Source organism: Sceloporus occidentalis, unplaced genomic scaffold, assembly GCF_023333645.1.
Source record: "Sceloporus occidentalis isolate IW3139 unplaced genomic scaffold, rSceOcc1.0.p SCAF_2, whole genome shotgun sequence".
NCBI classification, from domain to species: Eukaryota; Metazoa; Chordata; class Lepidosauria; order Squamata; family Phrynosomatidae; genus Sceloporus; species Sceloporus occidentalis.
This window is the reverse complement of record NW_028316982.1, coordinates 4,366,250-4,381,936: the sequence shown is the minus strand read 5'-3', so window position 1 is coordinate 4,381,936 and position 15,687 is coordinate 4,366,250. Positions and strand designations below refer to the sequence as shown.

Genomic DNA, 15,687 nt, shown 5'->3' with positions numbered 1-15,687 from the left:
ATATAGAAACCAGGTATCTTGCAGCAGTACACCAGAGGAATATAGACACATGATATCCTGGAAGTGCCAGTACACCAGTTTGTCACACTGGGAAACACCAGGGCTTCCAATCGTCTCTCTCTCTCTCTCTCACACACACACACGCCTCACACTATTAATATATACACAAAGAGCATAGAAAGGGATGAGAGGAAAAAACAGAGAGGTGCAGGGGAGAAAACTGTGTGTGTGTGTCCATGTTTTACCTGTATGGGTATGTCTATATTTGTTCTTGTGTGCTTTCAAGTTGTTTCCAACTTGTGGCCACCCTTGGCAAGATTCATTCATAGGTCTCTGGGGCTGAGAGAGCGTGACTTGCCCAAGGTCACTCAGTGGGTTTCCATGGCCAAGCAGAGATTCAAACCCTGCTTGTCCAGAGTCCTAGAGCCTAACACTCAAAATACTACACCACACTGACTCCTGTGTCTGTATGTTTGCGTCTGTATGTGTATATATGTACACACACACATACGTACTTTGTGTGTATACACACACACACACGCACGCATGCACTCTTCCCTCTACATTCGCTGGGGTTAGGGGCACAGGACCCCCATGAATATGGGAAAACTGTAAATAACAAAAACACTATGTTTTTACTTGAGAGAATACCTCTCTAGGAATCTCTAGGTCTTCCAGTGCAACTTTGTGGTCAACATCTGCCAGACATTGACCATAGAATTATGCTGGAGGAGCTACAAATGCCTAGTGGAGTGTTCTCCTTAGGAATCCTCTGAGTCCTTCAGTGTGACTTTTGGGTAAAGTTGACCATAGAATTACTCTGGAAGAGTGCACTGGATGCAAGTCACACACAGTCAGCCTGTGATTATTTATTTATTTGCTTGTTTATTGGATTTATATCCTGCCTTTCTTCCAAACTGGGATTTAAGGCAGCTCTTGGTTAGCCTTAGCGTGGCCGTAAATAGGAAATTACTTGTTTCCAATTTATGGTGACCCTAAGACAAACTTAGAGACTAAATCCCCTAAAGCAGTGATTCCCAAACTTTATTCCTCCAGGTGTTTTGGACTTCAAATCCCAGATGACTTGGCCAATAAGCAGGAATTCTGGGAACTGAAGTACCAAACATCTGGAGGACAACAGTTTGGGAACCACTGCGCTAAAGGCACCAGATCCCATTTGATCTTGGAAACTATGCAGGGTCAGCCCTGGTTAGTACTTGAGCGGTAGACTCAGTGGTGCTGTAGGCTATATTTCAGAGGAAGGAACTGGCAAAACTACCTCTGAGGATTCCTTGCTGAAGAAAACCTTAGGAAATTATAGGCATGTGTAAATATTTCAAGAGATGTCATATAGAAGAAGGAGCAAGCTTGTTTTGTGCTGTTCCAGAGCCTAGGACATGAAACAATGGATGGAGGTTCCACCTGAACATTAGGAAGAACTTCCTGATGGCAAGAGGTGTTTGACAATGGAAGACATTCCCTCGGAGGGTGGTGGAGTCTCCTCCTTTGGTGGTTTTTAAACAGAGGCTGGATGGCCATGAGCTGAGAGAGCTTTGATTGTGTCTTCTTGCATGGCAGGGGACTAGACAGAATGGCCTTTGGGGTCTCTTCCAACTCTATTATTCTATGAAATTCATGGGGTCCCCATAAGTTGACAGGCAACCTGAAAGCACATACACATACAGCCTGTCACTGGGTTTTCTTGGCAAGATTTGTTCAGAGGGGTTGCGTTTGCCTCCTCTGCAGCTGAGAGAAAGTGACTTGCCCAAGGTCTCCCAGGATGTTTCCATGACTGAGCAGAGATTCAAATCCTGGTCTCCAGAGTTGTAGTCCAGTGCTCAAACCACTACACTGGAGTGGTTTGCTGGAGTCGTTGTAAGGACTGAAATTCTGTATGAAGGGTGTGAGTTGAGGAAGGCTTGTGTGGTAATATATCTTGATTTTCTTTTATTACTACCTTGCTAGGCAGTGCTCTGGGTGCTTGGTTTGGAGGCACAAGTCACATTCTTAACAAATGGCTTTGAAACTCCTGTCAGGGTGCGTGTACTGAAAATCTGACTAGACAAACACTAGGAACACTCTTCCTCAGAGTGTAGTGGAGTCTCCTTCCTTGGAGGTCTTTAAGGAGAGGCTGGATGGCCATCTCTCAGGGATGCTTTGATTGTGATTTCCTGCATGCGTGGGGTTGGACTGGATGGCCCTTGCGGTCTCTTCCAACTCTACGATTCTATGATTTTAGGTATGGTTGGCTTTGATAATATATAATATGCTAATATGCTATGTGTGTAATTTCTCTTTCTCTCAACTGCAGGCCTCCACCATGTTAAGAGCATCTTTAGCTCCTTTGTAAGTACTCTTCTTTTAACTTTGATATTTCTTGTTTTTTTACCTTTTAAAAAGGAGTTGGGTCAGGAGAGAAATATTATACTGAAATGGACTGAGAAGCTATGCATTTGCTTTAATTTTGTAAGATGCCTTTAGTCCCAATATTGGGGAAGCGGTGAGGTTTGTTTGTTTGTTTGTTTGTTTATATCCCGCTCTTTTCCCAGGACTGGGACTCAGTATAAATGAATAATTCATATTAATAGTTAAAAATAATATTTATAATGGAAGCATCTTTTCTACCACAGATCCTCTTGGAAGTGAGTGTAATGCTTTTCTTCAGTCCTGAGTGTTCAGTTCAGATGCACAAGTAGTCAGGACTGAATGTTTTTTCTATCGTAGGAAGGCAGGGGAAGGGTTCAGGAGCACTTCTGTACTTCTGCGCTCTTTCTGGCCAATGGATAGGGGCCAGGCTGTATTACCCAAAGAACAGGTGGTGGATTTGGGGTCTGTAATAATTCAAATGTTGGGGAAATTAGCTTCGCGAGAGGCTTGGGTAACCTTTTAAACTGGGAAGCACCAATATATACCAGCACTAACTGGGAGGACTCCAGACTCTTGGTAAATTAAGAGATCTTTATTTGGAAGATGTGCAAAGTGGAAACACACACACACACAATAGTAATTCAAACACACACATACAGTATACAGAGTGAACCGAAATGGAAAAGTAAAAGAGGATAATGGATTTTGAGGGGTTGTAATGGGGCTATATTTACGTGTCTGAAGAGAAAACTGAAAGGCTGGAGTAACTGAGATGGGGTGGGATCTGAGGGCAACACAGAGCATACACAGAGTGCTGCTGGGCTGTGTCTGCAGTGTCCAAGGTTTGAGAACATAGTGCACCTGTTATACTTCTTTGGGCAGTCATTTGTGCAGTTGTACAATTCAGACTTGTAATACACTGCAAGTGCTGTCACTTATGTACCTTTCCACTTCACTTCCCTGTCTATAATGGCTATGTTGTTTGGAAGGTTGTTCTGAGCAGGAAGGTGGGAGTGAGTACTCCTTTCAGTATATAGAAAGTGGAGTGGGCTCTTAGCAAATCTCTTAAGTCTAGAGTCATAGAATCATAGAATTGTAAAGTTGGAAGAGACCACAAGGGCCATCCAATCCAATCCCCTGCCATGCAGGAACTCTTAATCAAGCATCCCCGACAGATGGCCACCAAACCTCTGCTTAAACACCTCCAGGGAAGGAGATTCCAATACAGTCCGAGGGAGTGTGTTCCACTGTCGAACAGCCCTTACTGTTAGGAAGCTACTCCTAATGTTGATATGGAATCTCTTATCCTGTAGCTTGCATCCATTGTTCCGGGTCCTAGTCTCTGGAGCAGCAGAAAACAAGCTTGCTCCCTCCTCAATATGACATCCCTTCAAGTATTTAAACAGGGCTATCATATCACCTCTTAACTTTCTCTTCTCTAGGCTAAACATCCCCAGCTCCCTAAGTCGTTCCTCACAGGGCATGCTTTCCAGACCCTTCACCATTTTATTTGGACACGATCCAGTTTCTCAACATTCTTTTTGAACTGTGGTGCCCAGAACTGGACACAGTATTCCAGGTGGGGCCTGACCAGAGCAGAATAGAGTGGCACTATTACTTCCCTTGATCCTAGACACTATACTTTTATTGATGCAGCCTAAAATTGCATTGGCCTTTTTAGCTGCTGCATTGCACTGTTGACTCATGTTCAACTTGTGGCCTACTTGGACTCCAGGATCCCTTTCATAGGCGCTTTACAGACTTCCCAAAAAGGGTGGTCTGCCAACGCCGTCATTTGCTGCACAGAGGAGCCCCAGCGGCCATACCGTGCAACTCCTCTGCACAACAAAAAAGAAGCTGCAAAATGCAGCTTCTTGTGGCGCCCTTTGTCAGGGATGATGGGAGTTGTAGCTCTTCACCTCTGGCTCGAACTCACCACCTTGTTACGCACCGGCGCTGACCAGTTTTGGCCAGTGGTTAAAGCTTTGCTCTAAAGCAGCAGAGTTACAGAGAATAGGCTGAAGACCCTGACAAACTCTCCAAGCCTTCTCACTCTTGCTTCCACAGAAATCTTCCCACTTCTTCAGGATCCAGCTGGCTCTTGTATCTTCACTCAAGACACCAGACAACTCAGTAGTCTTATATAAAAGATCTACTTTATTCTACTATATACAGCTCCAAAACTATCCAATACAACTCCAACAATACTCCTCACTACTCACTGCTACTACCCACAAAATACATTAGGAATCATAGGCCTGTTACAGACAGCCAAAATAAAGCTGCTTCAAGTCACTTTGGAGGTATGGTATTTCAATGATGCATGAGTCCTAACAGTCTGGAAGCTTCACCAAAGCTGCACTCCAGTCCTTAAGACTGGAGTGTGGCTTTGGTGCGGCCTTTGGATTCTTAGGACGCATGTATCATTGAAATACCATACCTCCAAAGTGACTCGAAGCAGCTTTATTTTGGCTGTCTGTAACAGGCCATAGTCATTATTATAGTCCTTGGATCATACCACCCACTCTTGTCAGTATCCACCCAGTGGGCGTGTACATCCACTCTCATTGGTTCTCTTGTTTCTACCCAGAATTAATGATTTCATCATCTCAGCCTTGACCACTTAACAATTCTCAGGTGTGTTCAATTATCCACTTTGCACTTCTGTCCTTGGCATTCAGGACTTGTTAATTGTATTATCTTTTACACCTGTGTGGCTCTTAATTGCTTCTGCTGAGTCACCCTGACTCTCACATACATGTTTTATTTCAATCACTGTATGTCCCATGTTGCTTTTTCCTTAACACCCTTATGACGCTGCACGGCACCATTGGTGCACTTATGGCGTTATAATGGTGCACTTATGGCGTCAAAATGGCGGTGCCCACGTAGAAGGTGCACTGCCATTTTGTACGCGCTCAGCACGTACTAGGGTTAGGGGCGTCTGGAAAGGATGCCCCTTTCTAACCCTAGTACGTGCCGCGCAAGTACTTTCCGCCCGTGCGGAACGGGCCATACATAGTTTCATTCAGCTAGGTGTCCCCCATCCTATATCTGTACATTTTATTTTTCCACCCTAAGTGCAGTACCTTACATTTATCTCTGTTGAATTTCATTTTGTTAGCTTTGGCCCAGCTTTCTAGTCTATTCAGGTCATTTTGAATTTTGATCCTGTCCTCTGGGGTATTAGCTATTCCTCCTAATTTGGTGTCATCTGCAAATTTGATAAGTATGCTCCCAATTCTGTCATCCAAGTCATTGATAAAGATGTTGAATAACACTGGGCCCAGGACAGAGCCCTGTGGGACCCCACTGGTCACTTCTCTCCAGGATGAAAAGGAGCCATTGTTGAGCACCCTTTGGGTTTGGCCAGTCAACCAGTTACAAATCCATGTAACAGTTACCTTGTCTAGCCCACATTTTACAAGCTTGTTTGCAAGAATGTCATGGGGAACCTGGGTACTAGTAGAAGTACTAGAAGAGTGCTAGTCACAGACACATAATACTTCTATATGACTGGTAAGATTGCCAGGTTAAAAACTGAAGGGCTCCTTTGCTGGCACTGGTTGTCTAGAAGAGTAATGGTTGTCATGTGGCCAGGTAGCAAGCAACACCTGCTGAAATTCCCTCTTCTGCACAGCCATTAAAAGTACAGGAGCCCTCTCCAGATTTCATTGTGGCAGCCCTAATGACTAGGCAAATGGACACCTAAAAATTAAATTTACAGGCAGCGATCTGCCTCTACCTGGCATCAGGTTTCCATCTCCGAAAGCATAAGACTCAGGATACATCTACACTGTGGAAATAATGCAGTTTAACATCACTTCAGCTGCCATGGCTCCATCCTATAGAATCCTTGGATTTGTACTTTTGTAAGTCACCAGAACTCTTGGACAGAGAAGACTGAAGACCTTGTAAAACTATAAATCCCAAGACTCCATAGGATGGAGTTACAGCACTTAAAATGCTGTCAAACTGCACTATTTCTACAGTGTGGATCCACCCTCAGTTTCTGTTCTTCCAAAAGTGTGTTGCTTCAGTGGGATCTGGGGAATCCATTATGTTTTTCATGGGTGCTTCTGTCTTCATTGTTAAACAGGAAAATACTAGAAGTGCCACTCTTGCCTTCTTTGGATTATGAGAAGCTAAAGAAAGATCTAGTGGATGGCGGTGATCGTCTAAAAGCCTTTTTGCTGCAAGCATTGCGCTGGGTAGGTGAACTGAAGAACAGACAGATGAACGTACATTAAGCAACTAGACATTAGCTTGTACTAAGCAAAGGATGATGCCAAATGCCATGTTTCTGAGATGGATTCAGCTCCTTTGCCAATTTTATTTGTATTTTATTTATTAAATTTATACCTTGTTTTTCCTTCCCAAAATGGGACCCAGGGTGACTGTTTGTTTGTTTCCAACTTCATCATCTTGAGGAATGTCTCAATTGTGCTTGCTTTTCGATACATGGGGTTATGTTGTCTCATTTCCCCCATGCCCCCCATGACCCTTTAACAAGAAAAGGAGAAATTCAAATGTTATGCACCTGAAAATCACTTGAAAAGCTATAAGGGAAGGCTAGTTAAGATGAAAATGCAAAGGTTTTTAATGACCACAGAGGATGGTTTTCTGGCAGAAAGAGATAAGGCCAAAGTATTGCCCTCTCTTTGTGTCTAAATAACTCTCTCTAATTACCATATATTACTGACTATAGGTCCATCTCATGTATAGGCCAAGGGCAGGCTTTGGGGGCAAAATTATGGATTTTGATACGACCTGTAGGTAAGTCAAGGGTAAAACATAGGGGCATGTAACAAAGGATGTAAAAGACAAAACAAAGGAAAATGATGCCAAACAGCTTACACAATTCTGGAAGGCATAACTGTTTGTGTTTACCCAAAAGGCCAAACGGATGAGGAGGGAAATGCTGCAAATGGTGGCAGTGTGATTTATATGGGAGGCCACCAGATGCAGGCAGGATTAGGAAAATGCAAACATGTAGAAAAGGAAGAAAAGGCAAAGTTAGTGGTGACTATAGCACAGTACAGACCACCCGGAAACGGTGGCCTGCAGGAGCCCATTTTAACTCCGGAGGGATGCCGCAGCCACTAGACTGCGCAACGTCCCTCTGGAGTTAAAAAAAACCATTTTTCTGGGTTCTTTTACTGGTGCCCAGGTTACGTCGTGAGTGCGCCAATGGCGCACTTATGACGCAACGGATGCGCTGCAATGTCTGGATGATATGCATCCGTTACATGAAGGCGGTGGTCATGTGGACGGGACGCTGCCATCAGGCCACCAGCATTACATACTAGGGTTCCGGACCGTGCAGTTGCACTGTGGTCCAGAACTCTAGTATTGCCACCGCCACACCCCTTTCGGCTGGTCTGTCTCGAGCCTATGTTAGCAGTGATTACAGCCTTTAATGTGACAACTTTGCCTGATTTCAGTGCAGAAAAGCTGACAAACACAGACAAATGTCTTATTCAGAACCTTCAAGGCCCAGTTTTTCTTGGCACTTCTTTGAGGGGAAGTACCAAAGAGCTGCCATTGTTGCTGTTTTCCCACCCAGGCATTTAAAAAGGTCAGAAGCAGCAGTATCACGGTAGCAATACCAAGTACATTTCTATACCGCTTATCAGTAAACTAAGCATTCCCTAAGCCAGTGATGGTGAACCTATGGCATACGTGCCAGAGGTGGCACTCAGAGCCTTCTCTGTGGGCATATGTGCCATCGTCCCAGCACAGAATTTGCCAGAGTTTGTTACTAGAAAGCCAGAGGGACATGGCACTTTGCAATAAATAAGTGGGTTTTGGGTTGCAGTTTGGGCATTTGGCTTCAAAAAGGTTCACCATCACTGCCCTAAGCCATTTACAGTGTGTAAGCTAATTGCCCCCAACAAGCTAGGTACTTATTTTAGTGACCTTTGGAAGGATGCAAGCCTGAGTGGACCTTGGAACCCTACCTGGGATCAAACTCACAACCTTGTGGCTGCAGTACAGGTGTTTAACCACTGCATCACCAAGTCTCCCTACCGTAGCAGACAGAGTAGTTCTTTCAGGTGCTCCCAGGACAGACTAAGCTCTCACCATTTGCTCCTCTACTCAGAGAAGGGGATGGTTCCTTTGACCCATGAATAAGTCATTCCAGGTTTTTGGGGGCCAATTTTTTGACTAACATTTCTAGACTTATACATGGGTATATACAGTATTACAGATTCACAAATGTTTATGTGCTTCTTTCACAGCGTTTGACGACATCCCATCCTGGTGAGCAGAGGGACACAGTTCTGCAGGCTTATATCAACAATGACCTTTTGGATTGTTTCAGCAATATGCAGGTTAACAGGGATAGATCTTCATTTAACCAGTAGCAGGATACACAGCAAACATACATGAAGCTTAAAGTTTCATGGAAATGAATTGTAGAGTTGGGAAGGTCAAGTAGTCCAATCCCTGCCAGTACATGAAATCCACAGGTAATGCATCCTTGTCAGGTAGCTATCTAGCCTCTGCTTAAAAATACCAATCTACAACCTTCCAGAACATTCCATTCCACTGACAAACAGCTCTTTACTGACAGGAGCCTCTTCGTAATCATGAATCAAGATTTCCTTTTTTATAATTTGAATCCATTGGGTCAGATCCTACTATAGCAGCAGAAAATGAGTTTGCTCTGTTGTCTGCATTACAGCTTTTTAAATACCTAAAGACTGCTATGGTATCACTTCCCAGTTTTGACTTTTTCGTTCACTGATCTCCCAATCCAAAGCTAGCAACAGTCTGTGACTCAGAGCTGAGAATAGTTGGGTTTAAGCTTTGCTGTCACATTTCAATCAGAGCAAGCATCTTAGATAGAGTGATGGCCCATTTGAAATATTTGACTCCATTTTTATCTGCTGTAATTCACCCATTTGGCAAATAGTCTTCATAGAGATCTCTCTGGATGGGTTTGTTTGTGTAACAAATCTTTGGATCTTTGTACATTTGAGAGTTGTGGGTGCAGAGGCAGTTTGGTTTTTGTGCTGTTGATTTTCTCTGCATCCATGTGGCACTGTGATAACGTTTTGTTGTCAGTCTCATTGAGATACACAGAGAAAGGGAGCAGACAGACAAAATGTTTAGCTCATTTCAGGATTTACACATAGAGTGGCAAGAGTTTTTCATAAAAGGTTCTTTTTCTCTTTCAGAGAAGTGTGTTAATGCTGATGCAATCAAAGAATGAGGTGGTTCGGCAATATACAGCCAGACTTATCAATGCATTTGCCTCATTGGCTGAAGGTAAGAGATGAACTACAAAAATCGCTGCTTCTCCAGTACTGTTGGCCTGTGTATTTATGTCAGAGATGTTCCTGACAGGTGTTCAGATTCCAGTGGTGGCAAGCACCTAGAGCAGCCAGCTATCCAGCTAGTTTGATGCTGTCATAGAAACAAGTAGAACTGTTTTTAAGGGCAGGGGCCAGCTCTTCCCTCCAATCTTATTCTGCTCCTTATTTCTCCTAGGTCGACACTACCTTTCCCAGAATCCTCGGTTGCTCAGAATGCTGGAAGAAAGATTGAAAGCCGAAGACAAGTATTCCCTTACCCGAGAGAATGTCCTCGGGGCTTTGCAGAAACTCAGCCTCAGGTGATGAAAGTAGTGGGGCTCTGCTTGACAGCAGGAAGGGGAGGGCAGGCTCATTCAGCTGCTTTCAGAGTGAAAGAGGAGCATTGGATTTTCATACAGCTCTCATCAGAATCTTCCAGAGCTGATGACAGCCATATGGCTTAAAGCTGGTGGGAGAGGAAATGGGGGGGGGGGGGGAGGAGGACTCTGCAAGGCACTCATATTTTAAACCCTCCAATTTTGATCATACTTTAATGGTATCAGAGCCTTTGTTCCTAAAGACACATCAGAGACAGAGGGATGATGCAATGCAATTTTTTGTGCATTTTAAAAAATTCTCTACCTGGATGTAAAATCTTAGTTTAATCACTGTAGCAACATATCAAGTCCTAAAACAAACTTACATATGTATGCTAATATATATATTTATTGAAGCAATTAACACACAAACCTTAGAAATATATACAGGTTGAATCTCTCGTATCAGAAATTTCAGAATCCAAAGTACTCCAAAGCTTTTTTGATGGGTGACTGAGACAACAACACTTGCTTTCTGATGGTTCAGTGTACACAAACTTTGTATCATACACAAAATTATTAATAATATTCTATAAAATTACCTTCAGGTTATGTGTATAAAGTGTATATGAACATAAATAAATTTTGTGTTTAGACTTGGATCTCAAGATAACTATATGCAAATGCAGATATTCCAAAAATCCAAAACCCAAAATACTTCTGGTCTCAAGCATTTTGAATAAGGGAGACTCAGCCTGTATCAAGAGGCTTCTCTCCTTTTTACTTGCAGAGATAAAACTGAGCTGCTTACAAGATGGCAGTTTAGAATACTATGTTATCAATATTCTTAGTGGATGAGTGTATTGTCCTTTAAGTTGAGGCTATGTGGTTTTAAGAGGTTTTAGTCTATAAATCTGTAAAGATGCAGATTTTTATGTGTGAGAGCAAAGATGACCACGCATACGTCACAAGTAACCATAGGGAACCAATGTACTGTTTTACTTTATAAATCTTTACGTACCTTTCTTGTAACAAGTTATAAAAAATGTCTTTCAAATTCATTGCGGTTAGATTTCACACCACATTCTCTTTCAAGCAGTCCCACTGTTTACCTGTAGCACATACATCTTTCTCCCATTTCTTTTGATATGACAGTGATTCTTGCAACCAGAACTCGCTAAAGACGGTACATGTTTTACTACTTAGCCTCTTTTCAACTGGTTATGTTACTATACTTCCACATTAGATAATACTCATATGGCACCATAGTCAAATGATTAACACATGTTTCATTTGAAAATATTGAATTATCTTAGAGGGGTATGGATTCATTGCATTTATAATTTTTTTAAAAAGATGAAAGTGTTTTATCCTTGCAAAAGTATCCAAATAAATGCAAACTACTTTTAAGCCTACTGAAAGCAGAGGCCATTACCATATCGTATGGTACGAGACTCTTATAGGTTAATACACTTCATGACTGAGTACATTCATTTGACTGTCCTAAGCTTATTACCCATCAGTTCCATGAAGTTTTATTTACATTTAGTTTTATGGCCCGGGGGGGGGGGGGGAGTAGAGAAGGATCTTCATAGTGATGACTACAGCATTTTGATGTCAAACCATAATCCCATAACTCCTTGCATATATAATACAATTAAAATGCAGTAATGGAGAACTTGTTGCCCTTTTAATGGTACCCTAAATTGTTGCCTGAGCCAGGTCACCTCAACCCTCCCTAGTGGTAAGACTGGTCCTATAAATAGGTCCATAAAGGCTGTGGGTTTGCATTTGTTGCACAGTAGAATCTATTTTCAACTTCCATTCCATCCTTAAGCTTTTCAGGGTCTTTGACTAGGGGAAAACATAGCTACCCCATCAAAACAAGGAAGCAGCCATTTCTCCCTTGTAATTATCCAGAAAGGATACAATGAGCTACCTCTGCTGTCTGGGAAAGTACATGAAAGCAAATTGGCATCCAGCACTGAGATTATATAACTAAAATGCCTTATTCTTGAAAATAGTTTGGTTCCTGCATTTTGCACCAGTTGAAACATTAGAATGCTTTCAAAATTAGCCCTGTGGAGAGCATGTTGCAACAGCCTTAATTAGCTGTTATTAATTACTGTTGACTTCAACACTCAGAACATCTGGGACCAAATTGCTGGAGGTCCCTAGGTCTAATTTGACTCGGACCTCACAGAGGGCTTTTACCACTGCTGCCCCTGTACTTTGGAATACGCTCCCTGCAGAGCTTCGCTCAGCCGCCTCGTTAGATGTTTTTAAAAAACAGCTGAAAACATATCTATTCCGGCTGGCCTTCCCACCTTAAATTGTTTGTCTGTTTTTCCTGCCCCTTTTTGTTTCCTTGACCCTGGATTGATGATTGTTTCTGCCTTTTTCTACTGCCCCTGTTAGATGTATTTTTACTTATCATTTTCCTGTTCCTGTTTGTAATAATGGTTTTAATTGCTAACTGAATTTTATCTGTATTGTAATGTTTTTAAAATTCTGTAAGCCGCCCTGATCATTTCTTGGAAGGGCGGGGTAGAAATAAAATTTATTATTATTATTATTATTATGGCAACCCTATGAAAGAGAGAATTCCAAGTCATCCTATCATCAGCCATGCTGCTCAGATCTTATAGACTTAGGGCTATGGGTTCTTTGACTCTATCTATTTTGAATGTGGTCTTCCTCTTTTCCTACTGTCTTCTATTTTGCTAAGTATTACAGTGGGCCCTTGGTATCTGCTGAAGTTTGGTTTCAGGACCTCTTGTGCATACCAAAATCGGTGGATGCTCAAGTACCACTAAATACAATGGTATAGCAAAATGATGCCTCTTACATAAAATAGCAAAATCAAGGTTTGGTTTTTGGAATTTGTATATTTTAAAAATATTTTCAAGTTGTGGATGCTGGAATTTGTGGATAAAAAATCCGTGGATATGGTGGGCCCTATAATCCGCCCCGCACACTCAGAAAATCGGGGAAGAATCTGTTGCAAATTCCATCTTCCAAATATGTCTCCACATCCCAGATGGCCTTTTCAGTGGCGGCCTCACGGATTTGGAACAATCTCCCCAAGGAGCTCCGTCTCATGACCCCCCTAGAAACATTTAAAAAGAGGCTTAAAACCTTTCTTTTTTGCCAAGCCTCCCCCCCCCCCCCCCCAGGAATGAAGTTGAGTGCTCTTGATACCATCAATTCTCTGCCTTACCCTGTGAATGATTGTGTTTTATATAATTGTATTACTTGTTTTTATCTATTGTTATGAGATGTTTGCAATAGTTTTATAGTCTGTAAACCGTTTTGATCTATGGAAAAACGGTATACAAATAAAAATATTTATTTATTTATTTATTTATTTATTTATTTATTTATTTATTTGGATTTATCTTTCTCCCAAAATGGGATTCAGGGTGGCTTATTCTGTGTGACAGTGGAATAAGCTGCCTCGTAGTGGAGTGGAGTCTTCTTCTTTAGAGGTTTTTCAACAAGGCTGGATGTCAGGAGTGTTTGGATTGTGTATTCCAGCATGGCAGGATGGGGTTGGACTGGATTGGCCCTTGTGGTATCTTCCAATTCTATGATTTTTTTTATTCTGTTTTCTTTTCCAATGAATTATATCTTCTCATGATATGGCCAATGTACAAAAGCCTCAGTTTAGTTATCTTGGCTTCTAGGGAGAATTCAGGTTTGATTTGCTCTAGGACAGATTTATTAGTCTTCTTTGTTGTCCATGGTATCCACAGAACTCTTCTCCTGGATCACACTTCAAATGAGTTGATTCTCTTCCTATCATCTTTCTTCACTGTCCAGCTTTCACAACCATACAGAGAAATGGGAAATACGATGTCATGAACAATCCTAACTTGAGTATTCAATTATATAGCTTTATATTTTACCAATTTATAAACTGGCTGTAACCATAGCATGTGGTTACAGCCAGCATGAAAATTATGCATGTGATTTATAAAAAAATCAGCATGTGCTTTATAGACTGTAGCAAAGCATTTGACTGCATAGACCATGAAAAGGTATGGCAGGCTCTTAAAGACATGGGACTGCCAACACATGTGATAGTCCTGAGGAATCTGTACTCAGGACTTGAGGCTACTGTTAGAACAGAACATGGAGAAACAGAATGGTTCTCAATTAGCAAAGAGGTCAGGCAAAGCTGTATCCTTTCACCCTCTGATCAACTTGTATGCAGAACATAATATACAGAAAGCAGGCTTGGACAAAGAAGAAGGAGGAGTGAAAAGAGGAGAAAGGAATAGCAACAATCTAAGATATGCAGATGATACCATAATGCTAGCAAAAAACCTCCCTGACCTGGAACAACTACTAAGAAAAATCAAAGAAGAAAGTGCAAAGGCAGGCTTACTGTTGAACTAAAGAAAACAAAAATAATGACAACGGAAAGTCTTGACAAATTCAGCCTAAACAATGAAGAAATAGAAGTAGTAAAAGAGTTCTTATACCCGGGATCAAACATTGATAGAAATGCAGACTGCAGCCAGGAAATCAGAAGAAGATTAAAAATGGGGAAAGTGGCTATGAAAGAACTAGAAAAGATTCAAAGGGCAAATATACACAACTCAGCACAAAAGTTAGAATCATACAAGCCATTGTATTCTCTATTTCCATGTATGGATGTGAGAGCTGGATAGTGAAGAAAGCGGATAGGAAGAAAATAAATTCATTTGCGATGTGGTGCTGAAGAAGAGTGCTGAGAAAATACCATGGATGGCCAAAAAGAGAAATAAATGGATTTATAGATGAGGCCAAGCCAGAGATTTCTAGCTCACTCTTTTCAGGAGGAAAGCTGGTTTTCTTTCTCCATGTGCTTTTGCGAGATCTGACCTTTTTAAACTTGGGATATTGCTGTGGATCATTGGTGGGAGTGGCCAGAAGCCTAATTCTGTTTAAGTGCTGGGGGAGGCATTCTAGCTCACTCTTTCCAGGAGGAAAGCTGGTTTCTTTCTCCATGCCATCTGTCAGGGATGCTTTGATTGTGATTTCCTGCATGGCAGGGGGTTGGACTGGATGGCCTTTGCGGTCTCTTCCAACTCTATGATTCTATGATCTCCCTGGAAACAAAGATGACAAAACCTAGGCTGTCGTACTTCAGGCATGTCATGAGAAGGGGAGGACTCACTGGAAAAAACAATAATACTAGGAAAGGTGGAGGGAAATAGAAAGAGAGGAAGACCACATACTAGATGGATGGACTCTATTGAGATCACAGGTATCAGTTTACAGGACCTAAGCAAAGCAGCGAAGGACAGGGGGTCTTGGAGGTCACTATGGGTCGAGATTGAGTTAACAACACAAACCACAGCATAAACATTTGTGTGCACCTTCTGAATACACAATTGAGTGGTTTCCAACTTTTCCTTCATTTGTAGTGAAGAAGTATGATTGTTTTTGGATTATGGTGAGTGTTTTGCCAGCCCCTTATAGCTGGGAAAAAGAAAAGAAAAAAGTTGGCACCAAGGGTGAGTAAGCTGGGCAGCTGAAGAGTTAAATTTAGCCAGGTGCCTGTTTGAGAAAAGGAGCAAAGATCCACACAGTATGGGTCTAGCCAATAAAAGCCTCTAGAAGTCATAAATACATCACTTTATTAGCTCGTTTTATGGGCCATGGTTTATTTAAACATTTGAAGAAAGGGAGTGAGAGGTACAAAGACATAAAAA

The 15,687-nt window shown here is 41.9% G+C and overlaps 1 protein-coding gene across 5 annotated transcripts in view; it reads left to right on the top strand.

Moving 5' to 3' along the window:
• LOC149317892 (lisH domain-containing protein ARMC9-like) overlaps positions 1–15,687 on the top strand; it is a 121,115-nt gene that overhangs the window by 49,271 nt on the left and 56,157 nt on the right. For all 5 annotated transcript variants that reach the window (XM_089508617.1, XM_089508615.1, XM_089508613.1 and 2 more), the window contains 5 exons: positions 2,312–2,346; positions 6,467–6,578; positions 8,610–8,702; positions 9,552–9,642; positions 9,865–9,988. In XM_089508617.1, coding sequence (XP_089364743.1) covers positions 2,312–2,346; positions 6,467–6,578; positions 8,610–8,702; positions 9,552–9,642; positions 9,865–9,988 — 455 coding nt within the window. The remainder of the gene's footprint in view (positions 1–2,311; positions 2,347–6,466; positions 6,579–8,609; positions 8,703–9,551; positions 9,643–9,864; positions 9,989–15,687) is intronic.